The 12,868-nt window shown below is 42.8% G+C and overlaps 1 protein-coding gene and 2 long non-coding RNA genes across 3 annotated transcripts; all 3 read left to right on the top strand.

Moving 5' to 3' along the window:
* The first annotated feature begins 231 nt into the window (after positions 1–231).
* Positions 232–1,099, top strand: LOC148100037 (uncharacterized). Its single transcript, XR_015719895.1, has 2 exons — positions 232–847; positions 930–1,099. It is a non-coding gene; the product is annotated as an uncharacterized LOC148100037 (long non-coding RNA).
* Positions 1,100–1,306: 207 nt separating this feature from the next.
* LOC148100036 (uncharacterized) lies at positions 1,307–2,340 on the top strand. The gene is made up of 2 exons (XM_087850516.1): positions 1,307–1,347; positions 1,471–2,340. Exon 2 carries the CDS (start codon positions 1,495–1,497, stop codon positions 2,338–2,340), a length of 846 nt encoding a protein of 281 aa, XP_087706642.1. The 5' UTR covers positions 1,307–1,347; positions 1,471–1,494.
* A 3,752-nt stretch (positions 2,341–6,092) lies between these two features.
* LOC148100035 (uncharacterized) lies at positions 6,093–12,051 on the top strand. Its single transcript, XR_015719938.1, has 3 exons — positions 6,093–6,233; positions 6,436–6,516; positions 7,662–12,051. It is a non-coding gene; the product is annotated as an uncharacterized LOC148100035 (long non-coding RNA).
* The last annotated feature ends 817 nt before the right edge of the window (positions 12,052–12,868 follow it).

Raw genomic sequence — 12,868 nt, 5'->3', positions numbered from 1 at the left:
AGTAGTGACACCTTGAATAAACATGTTATGGAAGCCCGTTTCCGCCACTAAAAAAAAAAAAAGATCCATAACTTGAAATTTCGAGTTATTTTTCTCAAAATTTAGAGAAAATAACTCGAAATTTCGAGTTAGCGCTGCCAATGAGAAATCTACATGGCTGACGTCATTTCCTTGTTATATGGCGCAAAGGGGTGCGCACTCAAAACTGGATCATGTCGTGAGCTACTGTATAACAACAAATGGCGCCAGGCTCTTCAGCTTTGAATGCCTTCCTACAAATGATAACTGGATAAAAGGTACACAAAAACAGTGTGACAGCGATTGTTACATACAAAGTTGAATAGAATGCAACGTGAGGGTTAACCAAAGGTACCTATAAGGTTTCTGTTACACGCTAATGACACCTGTTACGTCTGATGAAACAGACGTTTTGCTGAAAGCATGCGTAATAAGTGTACAGCACTGTATAAAACAAAATCACAAATCACCCAAAACAGGGAATATGACTGAAAACTATATAAATAAGGAACAAAACCAATAAAAAAGGAACCAGACAACTGAGAAAATGTCAGGATCTGACGGCACCCTGACCGGTCGACCTGCCAAGTGTGTATATTTGTGTGCGTGTGTATGTGTCTCTCCTATCACCCTGTCTTCCCCTCCGGCTCCGCTGTGTGTTAGGAGGTAACCTAGCAACAGGCTACCTCCGACCCGGAAGTGCTGTCGCCCGGAGCTGCCGCATCTGCAGCCAATCCACCAGCTGCTGCCCATCAACGACAATCTTCAGCGGGACTACTTAATGGTGTGGCTGAGCGACAGACAGCGCTGGAGTGTTGCACTAAGCCTGGTAGTGTTTTCGAGTCGCTAACGTTATAGAAGTACTGTCTGATCTTCATACTCATTTTGCTGTCGTGTGTGTGTTCACCCAGGGATTGACGGAGGATTTACGGACACAAAGGAAGCACTTGGAGGAGAGACGGGCACTCACTACCACGCACGGGCTTACACGGAAGGAGGGACGCACTATCACCATCGTTGCACATTTTGAACTGTTGTCACCTTGCTGCACTGTAAATAAATGCACTGTCATTATTTCTGAGTCCACTCTTTAAAAACCGTGACAGAAAATGTGGGATTGACTGCATTGTGATGGTGCAATGGTGCAAATGGACACTTAAAAATGCAATTCCCACTTCTCCACCATAGTCAGAGCTCATAATGTAGGTAGGCACAGATACTTTGATGATAATATGGTGGCTTTATAATAGGTAGTTTTAATTTACATCCTTCCTTACAGCATGGGAGACTTGACTGAATTCTTGAAACAAAGAGAAGTCTCTGAGGAAGGTGCTTAATTCCAACAAGATACTGGTTGAAATGCAACTTTTCCTCATTGTTCTTAAGTTAAAAATAAGATTGTAGTTTCAAGGCTGGTTGTTTTAATAAATCAAATTATTTTTCCATCTTTAGATTGATGCCAGTGTCATAAGTCTAATGACAGATGAGGAGCTGAAGACTTATTTGCCATCATACGGTGATCGTCTAGCAGTATTTGGATTTAGCAGACGGAGGGGCAGCAGCTGCAAGTCAGCGCTTTTTGAACGGCTGAAATCCAAACTGTCCAAAAGAAAATTATCTGAAGAGGATGGCAGTAGCACATGGCAAGAAGAACATTCCCAAACAACCCATAAAAGAAATGCTCTGAAGAGAAATAGAAAAATAGAAATAGGATGGATGCATTATAATGAAGACACTGAGGTTTTCAAGCAGGTTAGAGCTAGACGAGGAAGAGGAACAAGAAAAATAGACATTTGCAAGGATGCCAAGAAAAGGGACATATTACAGGTTGCAACAGGCCTGTTCTTTCCAGATGGAGGAAACATTCAGGGGCCCTTAACAGATTTTGACTGTGATCTGAAGGATTATCAAGAGATGATAGTCGATGATGCATTGACAGTAGGAGAACTTTATCATGTCACAAAACTAAATATCCTCAGTTTCTACCTCACCACAAAGAAAAAACAAAATGACAGCCTTCAGAGCTCCAGCTCAGGTTTGCATCCATCTTCAGAAATTGAAGAGAGTCCTCAAAACCAAACCTCTTCTTTTACTGTCACTACAGTCCAAACATCTGCTCCATTTGAAACAATCAGCCATAATGTGACATACATTGAAGACACTCCAAACAATAACTTTCCACAATCTTCCACGCAGTCTCTAAGCGCTAACACTTCTCACAGCAGTGATATTATTTTTGTTGGCCCCTTTTTTGACAGTGAGCCAATAAATTTGGATGACACCCTGATTTTTTCTAACCTGGTCCATCCAGTGAGAGAGTGAGGAGAGTAGTGGTCAAAGGAGCTTGCAAAGAAAAGCGTCTGGACTTCTTTAAGTTGGGATGTCATGCTGGAGAAAACTCTCCTGAGTTTTTCTGATACACTGGCTACATGTATCAGAAAAACTCAGGAGAGTTTTTCTCCAAGCATGACATCCCAGTGCATTTCAGACCCAGCAACACGCTCAGACAAAAACTGGTTCACCCGAAAGACAAAACTCCAAAACACAGACTTAACAATGTGGTGCATGCTGTACAGTGCAGCGAGAAATGCCCAGACCTCTACATTGGAGAGACCAAACAGCCACTTCACAAGCGCATGGCACAACATAGAAGAGCCACCTCCACACGACAAGACTCAGCTGTCCATCTGCATCTTAAGGATAAACGTCACTCTTTCGAGGATGCCAATGTTCACATTTTGGACAGAGAGGACAGATGGTTTGAAAGAGGAGTGAAAGAAGCATCTATGTCCACTGTGAGCGACCATCTTTGAACAGAGGCCGTGGTTTGCGACACCAACTGTCTGCCATCTATAATCCAGTTTTGAGTTCCCTCCCCAGACGCCTTAACGCCCACTCACATTCTGGGCCATCTGACCTCAGGAATTCGCATGATAAGGTGGGGCCAGGTTTCACAATGAGCTCACCCGGAACCCTGGCTGATTGGGACCCACACCCAGTTTCACACCTTGGCTCAGGCGATTAGAGGATCATCAGGGGGTCCTTTTGTCCCTCTTTGGGGGGAAACTCCCACTAAGTTTAAATCTGGGACTCTACACCATTTGACCTTAGAACTGAAGAAGATTCTCAGATGAGAGGTGAAACGTCTTCAAGCAACTTAAAGAAGTCCAGACGCTTTTCTTTGCAAGCTCCTTTGACTACAATGACCTGGATGACTGAGAACCTTCACAGAGGAGAGTAGTGGTGGTCCAGAGAGGGCAGGTAATGTCAGAGCTCATTTCACATTTTAGTGATAAGGACCTTGAAGATGTCGACATCAAAATCCAGGTCTTACTGCCTGATGGAACACCTGAAATGGCCCATGACGATGGGGGAGTTGTGAGAGATTGTGTTTCAGAATTCTTGATGAAATAAAGCATTTTTCTACAATTTCATGAAGTTAGCTGTAACTTTAGATAGAAGACTCAGACACACATATTTATGGCTTTATCTTACAGAATTCAATATCCCCGTGCTGGGCAAACAGGTTTTGCAGCTGTTTGAGCAAAGACCCTGGTCTGGTGAAGATGGTCTCAGCCAGAAGCACATGCCCTGGTGTGGTGAAGATGGTCTCACAGGGAGCACAGACCCTGGTGTGGGGAAGATGTCCTCATAGGGAGCACTGGCCCTGCTGCAATGTGGATTGCATCAGCCAGAAACACAGGCCCTGGTGTAATGTGGATGGCATCAGCAAGCACCACAGGTCCTGGTGAAATGTAGATGGCCTCAACCATCAACATACGCCTTGGTGAAATGTAGGGGGCCTCAGCCAGTAGCACAGGCCCTGGTGTGGTGAAGATGGCCTCACAGAAAGCACTGTCCCTGGTGTAATGTGTATGGCCTCAGCCAACAACAGTGGCCCTGGTGTAATGTGGATTGCATCAGCCAGCAAAACAAACCCTGGTGAAATCTGGATGGTTTCGGAAAGCACAACAGGCCCTGGTGTAATGTGGATGGCATCAACTAGTAGCACAGGCCCTGGTGAAATGTAGTTGGCCTAAGCCAGCAACATAGGTCCTGGTGAAATGTAAAGGGCCTCAGCCAGTAGCACAGGCCCTGGTGTGGTGAAGATGGCCTCACAGGAAGCACTGTCCCTGGTGTAATGTGTATGGCCTCAGCCAACAACAGTGGCCCTGGTGTAATGTGGATTGCATCAGCCAGCAAAACAAACCCTGGTGAAATCTGGATGGTTTCGGAAAGCACAACAGGCCCTGGTGTAATGTGGATGGCATCAACTAGTAGCACAGGCCCTGGTGAAATGTAGTTGGCCTAAGCCAGCAACATAGGTCCTGGTGAAATGTAAAGGGCCTCAGCCAGTAGCACAGGCCCTGGTGTGGTGAATATGGCCTCACAGGTGTAATGTGGATGGCATTAGACAGTAGCACAGGCCCTGGTCTGGTGATGATGGCCTCATAGGAAGAACTGGCAGTGGTGTAATGTGGATGGCCTCAGCCAACACCACTGGCCCTTGTGTGGTGATGATGGCCTCATGGGAAGCACTGGCCCTGGTGAAATGTGGATGGTATTGGCCATCACCACTGGCCCTGGTGTAATGTGGATGGCATCAGCCAGGAGCACAGGTCCTGGTGAAATGTAGATGGCCTCAGACAGCAGCACAGGCCCATCTGTCGTGAAGATGGCCTCAAAGGGAGCACTACCTCTGGTGCAATGTGAATGGCAGCACAGGCCCTGGTGTGGTGAAAATGGCCTCACTGGAATCACTGTCCCTGGTGTAATGTTGATGGCCTCATCCAACAACACTGGCCCTGGTGAAATGTGGATGGTATCGGCAAAAACCACAGGCCCTGGTGTAATGTAGATGGCATAAGCCAGTAGCACAGGCCCTTGTGTATTGTGGATGGCATCAGCCAGCAACACAGGCCCTGGTCAAATGTGGATAGTAATGGCAAAAACCACAGGCCCTGGTGTAATGTGCATGGCATCAACGAGTAGCAGAGGCCCTGGTGAAATGTAGTTGTCCTAAACCAGAAACACAGGGCCTTGTGATATGTGGATGGCCTCAGCCAGAAGCACAGGCCCTGGTGTGGTGAAGATGGCCTCACAGGGAGCACTGGCCCTGATGAAATGTGGATGGCATCAGCTAGTAGAACAGGCCCTTTTTTTTGTGAATAGCATCAGCCAGCAACACAGGCTCTTTTTAAATGTAATTGACCCCCACGTATGTCACACCGTTTCGTGCGGCTCGATCGGGAATAGGGTGCTATGACTCTTGGTAGGGATTCGTCGCACAGTTTTCCCAAAATTCCCCAAAAAAAGACCCCATTTTTCCCCATTCATTTCGATTGGGAAGGGCCCGAAGAAAGGTGCCAACCCAGGCCACTTTGAAGGCCTACCGCTCGGCCATACTTTGTCGTAGAAACGTCATTTAAACTTTAAACGGGTCACGAGATTTTGGACTTTTATTGACCAAACCCATGTTGAGATATCTTTTACGGTTGTTTCACAGGAGCAGTTTAACTTTTAGGAAAATTGAGATTTTTCACGGAATGTTCACCCCACTGTCAACTGCCAAAAAACCAGAGTGTGGAGAATAATTTAAAAAATTTGTCTTTCTCGTCCTGTCCCACCCAAACTGTTCGCACTACATCCATAATTTATACATCAAAACGTAGCTATCGTTGTCTTCTTTCATCCAATGTGTCTCTTATCGAGATCAGATTTACGGTTTTCTCACAAATGCCATAAAAGCGCAGCCTCCTCCCTCTCTGTCCCCCATAGACAACCATTCTAAAACTGCTCTCAATTTTGAGCTCAAACTTAACATCGAAGGGTGTCTTTACACTGTCACCACGTCAGTATAATACACTCTACAGGCATGGAAATTTAATATGTTGTAGTCTGGAAGTTCCTGCCACTCACGGTGAAAGAATTTTTGCGATCGGACCTACAGTTTTCTCTTGGCAAGCATTTGTTTCAGAGCTTAATTCCCCTTTGCCCATCTCTCTGTCGGAGTGTGTCCCCTCCCCTCCTGCCACTCACAGGAGTTACCATAGCAACCGGCCCTAAATGCTGAGTACTGATAAACTGTCTCCCTCTTTCTCACTCAGTAGTTCAGTATGCATTTCTTTCATCAGATTCCTAAAATACAGACATCTCCACAGCGAAGACATTTCTGGATGATTGATGGATCATTTTCAGACTCTCCCTTTCAACAGGTACCTACACTGATCTCATGAGTAAATAGTATAGCTTTATCGCACTAACAGGTCCCCCCTAATGGTTTTACACTTCTACCTGAGAATAAGTTCATTTTACTTTTGAAAGTCTTGATTTGCATAATTATTTTCACTAGAAATGTCCTTGATTTGAGATTTGAAATGTTGAGATTTTTTTATACTGGGTTTTGTGTGTTAACAGATGGCCAGGACACCTCCACAATTAAAACATGTCTGGAAAGTGGATGAACCACGATCCTGCTCCCATTTTCTTTCTGGAAAGGTATTTCTGAATTTTTGTCTCTCTGTCTCCATCTGCCCGTCTCTATCTGTCTTGCTCTCTCTCAGAGGTCACAAAGTACACACATTATGTACTTAAGTAGAAGAACAGATACCAGTGTTAAAAAAATACTCCAGAAAAAGTTGATGTATAGACTCAACTTATTTTACTGAAATGAACTCAAAGTAAGAAAGAAATAAGTTTTTTGCATTTCTACCACCAATTTTATGCAAAACTAACTGAATCTTCTGCTATATTCATGTAATGATAAAATAATACAATATATATTTATATTTATTCTGTTGCTACATTGTAGAGGGTGACTTTGCCTCTAAACACAAAAATGATCGGAAACAGGATAAAGTGGGATTCAGCAGGTGGGGGGGACCCTGAAATCAGATGTAATGGCTCAGTGTGGGAAAAAGAAACACAACTCACAATAATTTCTCTTAAGAGCTCAAGTAGATTTTCTTACTGTACGGGTTGTGATCAGCGGACCTGTGACTTGTGAATTGAAACAGATGTTAGCAGATGTTTCATGAGTTATCCTGGATGATTTCCATACTCTACATTTACAGTTCACTGTTTGTGTTCTAGATAGTATAAAGTTGGTATAAAGGTGGGATTCAGTCACTGAATCTAAGCATTACAGCCACTGTGAACCAGTCAAATACAGTGTTCTTTGTTTTAAGTCCATCACAGAACAGCAATTTTACCCATTTTTGCTGCACTACACTGTAGAGTATATTCATTTCACATATCTCAGTTAGTGTACCTCAGTTGGTTCACAATATAAAACATCTGTCTTATGCTCTCCTTCTCTCTGTTTCTGTCGCTCTTGTTCTGCCTCTTATCCACCTTATCAGCTGCTTATCTAATGCTGTTTATCCTCAGAATGTGCTCTAATATGATTTATCAGTAATATATTTGGCTTTATTTGCCTGAAAATTGCTTAGTTGTCTTGTCATAGTTTAAAAGTGTCCTCACTTTGATAAAAACACTAAATTTAAAACAACCTTTGCCACTTAAAAAAAAAAGAAAATTCTAGCGTCATTGTACCAAGAGGAAATAAATTGTATTGCTTAACCTAACAGATTTCATTAAATGCTTAAGAATAATGTGTCCCCCCTTTACTATTCCTTGACCAGCCTCCCCACAACACAAATGAAGACCTAATGATGAAGGAGCTACAGAGCAACAAAGTTCAACGCTTTTTTTGTGTCAATGCAACACATTGTCAAAGTGATGAAAGGTACACAGAATTCTCTAGAAATCATCAGTGTACATTTAATGCCCTCATATTCCTGGCCTACCACAATGAGGGATGCCAGTTCAACACAACCCAACTTGACAAGGTACTTGAACAGGGAGATGCACTCTACTGTTGGATTAAAGCAAATCTTCTGCAGGAGGGGCGTTATAAGCATGATCATCTGACATTAGAGGAACTCCCCAACAAGTTCATACTGACACAAATGTCTACAGTGTGAACGAAGATGTAAGGTATGGATACCTGAAGGCAGCAGAAAGCAGTCCTCAAAAACAAAAGTGGTGGTGCCTTACTCATTGTCCCACCTGAGTGCAGTGCAGTTTTCCGAGACAGATTTCGGAGGTATGGATTGTTTGATTCACACTCAAGAGGAGCAGCAGGTTTACCCCAGCCAAATGGAACAGCAGTAATGCTCACTTTCACTCATGCGAATGACCTGATCACCCACCTGCATGACCTTTTTCAAGATCGTGGCAATTATGCAAGTTATGAGTTTGTGCCAGTTTCTTTCCAGAGAATCAGCACTCACAGTAAACATCCTGGACAGTTAATCCAGGTAACACAAAGAACTACAGCTACATCAGCACCACAAAGGGATGAACCACAAGTCACAAATACCACTGTGCAAGTACCTCAACCAGAATCACCCCAAACTCACATGACAATGTTAGAAAGGGCTTTACACTCATCACAATATGAAATGGCTGCAAAACAAATCTGTGAAGATCAACTTGAAACATCTGTTGAACACACATGCAAACAGCATCATAAAAGAGCAACAAGAAAATCTTGAACTGAATAATAAAAAAAACAAAGTCACAGATAAAACCCCTGAAACAGCAGAAGATATGTGCAAATTAAATAAACAGCGACGTAAGAAAGTTATTCGTCAAGCTAAAACAAGTCAGAGGCAGCATGTACAGCCTAAAGATAAATCTTCATCTGATGAAGTGGCAACGAAGACAAACAAAAGAAGACATGACAAACAAAGATATGCCATCTGTCCTGAATTTCAGATGAAAAAAGTACAGGCTATGAAAACTCATTTTGCTGAAAACAGTCATTATCGCAAACAAAAACTGTTAGCAGCCAAAGATTATTATGCAAATCCTCATATTCGAGAAAAAAAATAAAAGCCCAAAATGTTAAAACTGATCCTCATTTTAGAAAAAAACAGAAAGACTATATCATCAGAAGATATACAACAGACCCTGATTTTCAAAGTAGAAAGAAAAATGTCGTCCAGAGGTACAACACGGAAAAAATACATGGACCAGAAATACAGAGAGGATGGTGTCAGAGAAAGGAAGAGAGCATACATAAGAACACGATATGCATCTGATCCGAACTATAGGCACAAACAAAAACAGTCAATTTATGTCAGGTATCACAATGACCCACAATTCAGACTGCGCCATATACAGCGCTGCGTCCTGTACCAGAAACACAAAATGGCTACAACTGCATTATTCTCCATACATAAAAAGTTGCGTTGTGCACTGAGAATAAAGATGAAATACCGACAGCTCATAACACAATGCCAGCAAAGTCCACAACCCCAGGTTGTATTGAACAGTGTGATGCAAGCTGCCATTTTAGCTTTTCGTGAAAAGATTCAATTAGGGCCCACCCATGTCTGCACAAAGATCAAAATATGTTAGAAATAGTCACATTGTTGCCACTTGCTTGACAGGAAAATTTGTCCATGTTTGTGAGAGGGAATGCTCAGCTCCTTGTACCTTTCCAAAACAAAGAATGCAAGAGTGGATCTGCCACAGCTGTGACAGCCACCTAAAAAGAAGGAGGATGTCATCCATCGCAGTGGCAAACAATTTAGCACTAGCACCCATTCCAATTGAACTGAGTGAATTAAATGTACTTGAAAGACAACTGATAGCTAAAATTCTTCCATTTGCCCAAATCGTTGCTTTGCCCAAAGGACAGCAAAGAGCTGTACATGGGGCTGTTGTTTGCGTACCATCAGATGTAGAAACCACAGTAAACTGTGGCCCAGCATTGAAGCCCAGCTTCTGCAGGTAAAATTAAAATTAAAAAGACACATCAGGTACAAAGGACACCAGCACTTCTACACTGTGAATATGAAGAATGTGTTAACAGGACTATCAAAGCTAAAAGAAATGCATTCAGAATACAAAGATGTGTCAATTGACGAGGACGCTACGTTTGAAAATCCCGGAGATAATCAAGCAATTGAGACAGAATGTGACACTGCTGATGCAGATATACAGGGTGCAGAGCCCAGAAACTCTGAACACCAAATTGTGACAGAAAGGAGAACCACTGAGGATACAACAGCTGAACTGCTTGAACCATCTAACACTGTAAATGAACAAGCAGATCGTAAAAATTCAAATGGGGAGCAATTGAAAGACATAGAGAAAGAAAAGGAGGAACTTCGACCCGGTCTTGCTCTAGACACCTGTATGCAACCACCAGATATTGCACAGGAAATTTTAGCATATGGTGAAGGGATATTTAGCATTGCGCCTGCCCAAGGAAATAAACCTGTCGGCTTCTTCTCTGTACCTAAACTTGAAACCATGGCCTTTCCTGTTCAGTTTCCAACTGGACAGAACACGTTAGATGAAGCCAGACAAATAAAACTGTCCCCAAGCACTTTCTTTAATTCACGGCTGTTCTCTGCAGATACACGCTTTGCAACTGACCAAAGCAACTTATTCTTTTCAAGATGCCTGACAAAAATGCCGATCCTGAACTCCACAAAATTGTGTCTGAGGTTCAAGTCCACAGCAGAAATCACTCAAAATCCTGTAACACTAAAAATGTTTTAAGCTTTTTTTCCATTATCTTTGCAACTTTAGCAATCCAAAAAGTGTCCCCAAACTACCTGTAGACCAAACAATGGTCACTTTCCCAGACCCAGATGATGACGATGATAATGACAATGATAAGCAGCATAGCAAAAGTAATCAAAAAGGCAAAAACAAAAAGCAAACGCAAAAAGACAGAAAAATGGCTCTCGCAAAAAAACAGAGAGAGGCCAAAGAAAAACTCCAGCCACTGAGAGATTTGCTCTGTGACCCAAATGCCTCTTTCAAAGACTTATCTGAACTGCTCCAGAAATGCAAATTAACTTATGAAGAATACTTGGACTGTGTCTTTAATTTAACCAATGGGCATATGATCCTACTAAAGCGTGATCCTAACGACTGCTGGGTCAATGCAAACAACGCAGATCTGCTGAGGGCCTGGAATGCTAACATGGACATGCAATATGTCATTGATGACTACAGTTGCCTAGGATACATGATGTCATGTCTCTAAAGCCGAATTTGAGATGACAGAATTTCTTAATGGAATCATCCAAGAGGTAAAAAAGTCCAATGTAAATGAAAAAGATGAAATGAAGCAGATAATGCAAGCATATGCAAAACACAGAAAGGTCAGTGCTCAGGAATCAGTGGCACGGACATGCAGCCTGCCACTAAAAAAGTGTTCACGCAGTGTGGTGTTTATACAAACTGATGATGATGATGCCCTGAAAACGAGTCTACCCATGAGCAGGTTGCAGAGCATGGCACCAGATGCTGAAGATGTGTGGATGTCAGGATTGCCTGAAAAATATGCAAACAGGCCAACAACTCCTAAATTTGAAAGAATGTGTTTGGCTGAATTTGTTTCAGAGTACAGGATTCTTTACAGCTACCAAACTGAATCCAAAAATGCCATCCCCCTTTTGAATGACATGGGTTATATTCAGAAAAAACTATGGGAAAACCTGCAATTATTAGATATCCTCGATTCTCAGAAAAGAAACAACCAGAACAGTTTTATAATAGACTACTGAAACTCTACTTTCCACACCGATCAAATGATGACCTGAAAAACGCAAAATGCCCAAAACCTGAGCAGTTCTCCAAAAGTGGACGAAAACATGGTTTTGCAGTATGGCCAATTGTTAACTTTAACAAAAAGTGATATGAAGGTCATGGGAAAAAACTCGAGAGGGCACTGGAACAAATTCATCAACAAGGCCCTCTTATCAATGCATGGAACACCTTTGCACCAGAAGTTGAAGCAGAGCGTTTAGAGTGCATTGCCCAACGACAATCCAATGAGGCCACCGATGAAAACGAAATGGACAATGTTCCTGACTACCAAGTTGGTGGTGAGAGCAGTGGAACCATGCCAGCAATGACAATACCAAAGCTGAGCCCTGACTTTGTCAGAAAAATGTACCAAAGTCTTAATGAAACCCAGGCATCCATATTTTATGCTGTGCGTGAGTGGTGCTTCAAACGTGTGTGGGATCACAGTCCTGCACAGTTCTTTTATTTTGTCTCTGGCGGAGCTAGCTGTGGAAAATCTCATGTAATTAGGTGCATATATCAGGAGGCAACAAAGATTTTGCACCAACTCCCCAGATTCCGTGACCAAGCAGACATGTCCCACCCTGCAGTGCTGCTGTCTGCATTCACTGGCACTGCAGATTTTAACATCTCTGGGAAAACATTGCACTCTCTTCTGAAGCTGCCAAGATCTTTAAAACCACCATATCAGGGACTAGGGAATGCACTGGATGAAGTGAGAGCTTCACTTTCAAATGCAGAGATTCTGGTCATTGATGAGATATCTATGGTTTCAAAAGAGCTTTTTGCCTACATCCACTGAAGACTTCAGCAGATTAAAGGAAACAAGAAACCGTTTGGTGGGATGTCTATCCTTGCAGTAGGAGACTTTTACCAGCTGCCACCCCTTGGAAAAGCCAAACCACTCTGTGTTTATGAGGAGGATGTGCTTGATCTCTGGAAGGACTACTTCCACATGGTCAATCTGACAGAAATCACGCGCCAGAAAGACGATCTTTCCTTTGCTGAACTTCTCAACAGGATAAGAGTAAAGCAAAAGACAGATGCTCTTGGAGCCAATGACAAAGCCTTGTTCACACAGGCTATCCATGAAATCAAAGACTGTCCACCTGATGCACTACATATCTATGCTACAAACAAAGAGGTCGACAAACACAATTCAGCAACTATAACAGCGCTTCATTCTGATGTTATAAACATTCAGGCAGAGGACTATAGAAAAGATCCACGAACA

Source organism: Neolamprologus brichardi, chromosome 13, assembly GCF_056152115.1.
Source record: "Neolamprologus brichardi isolate AB-2024 chromosome 13, ASM5615211v1, whole genome shotgun sequence".
Taxonomy (NCBI): Eukaryota; Metazoa; Chordata; class Actinopteri; order Cichliformes; family Cichlidae; genus Neolamprologus; species Neolamprologus brichardi.
Note: the sequence above shows the minus strand (reverse complement) of the source record. Positions and strands in the feature narration are given on the sequence as shown.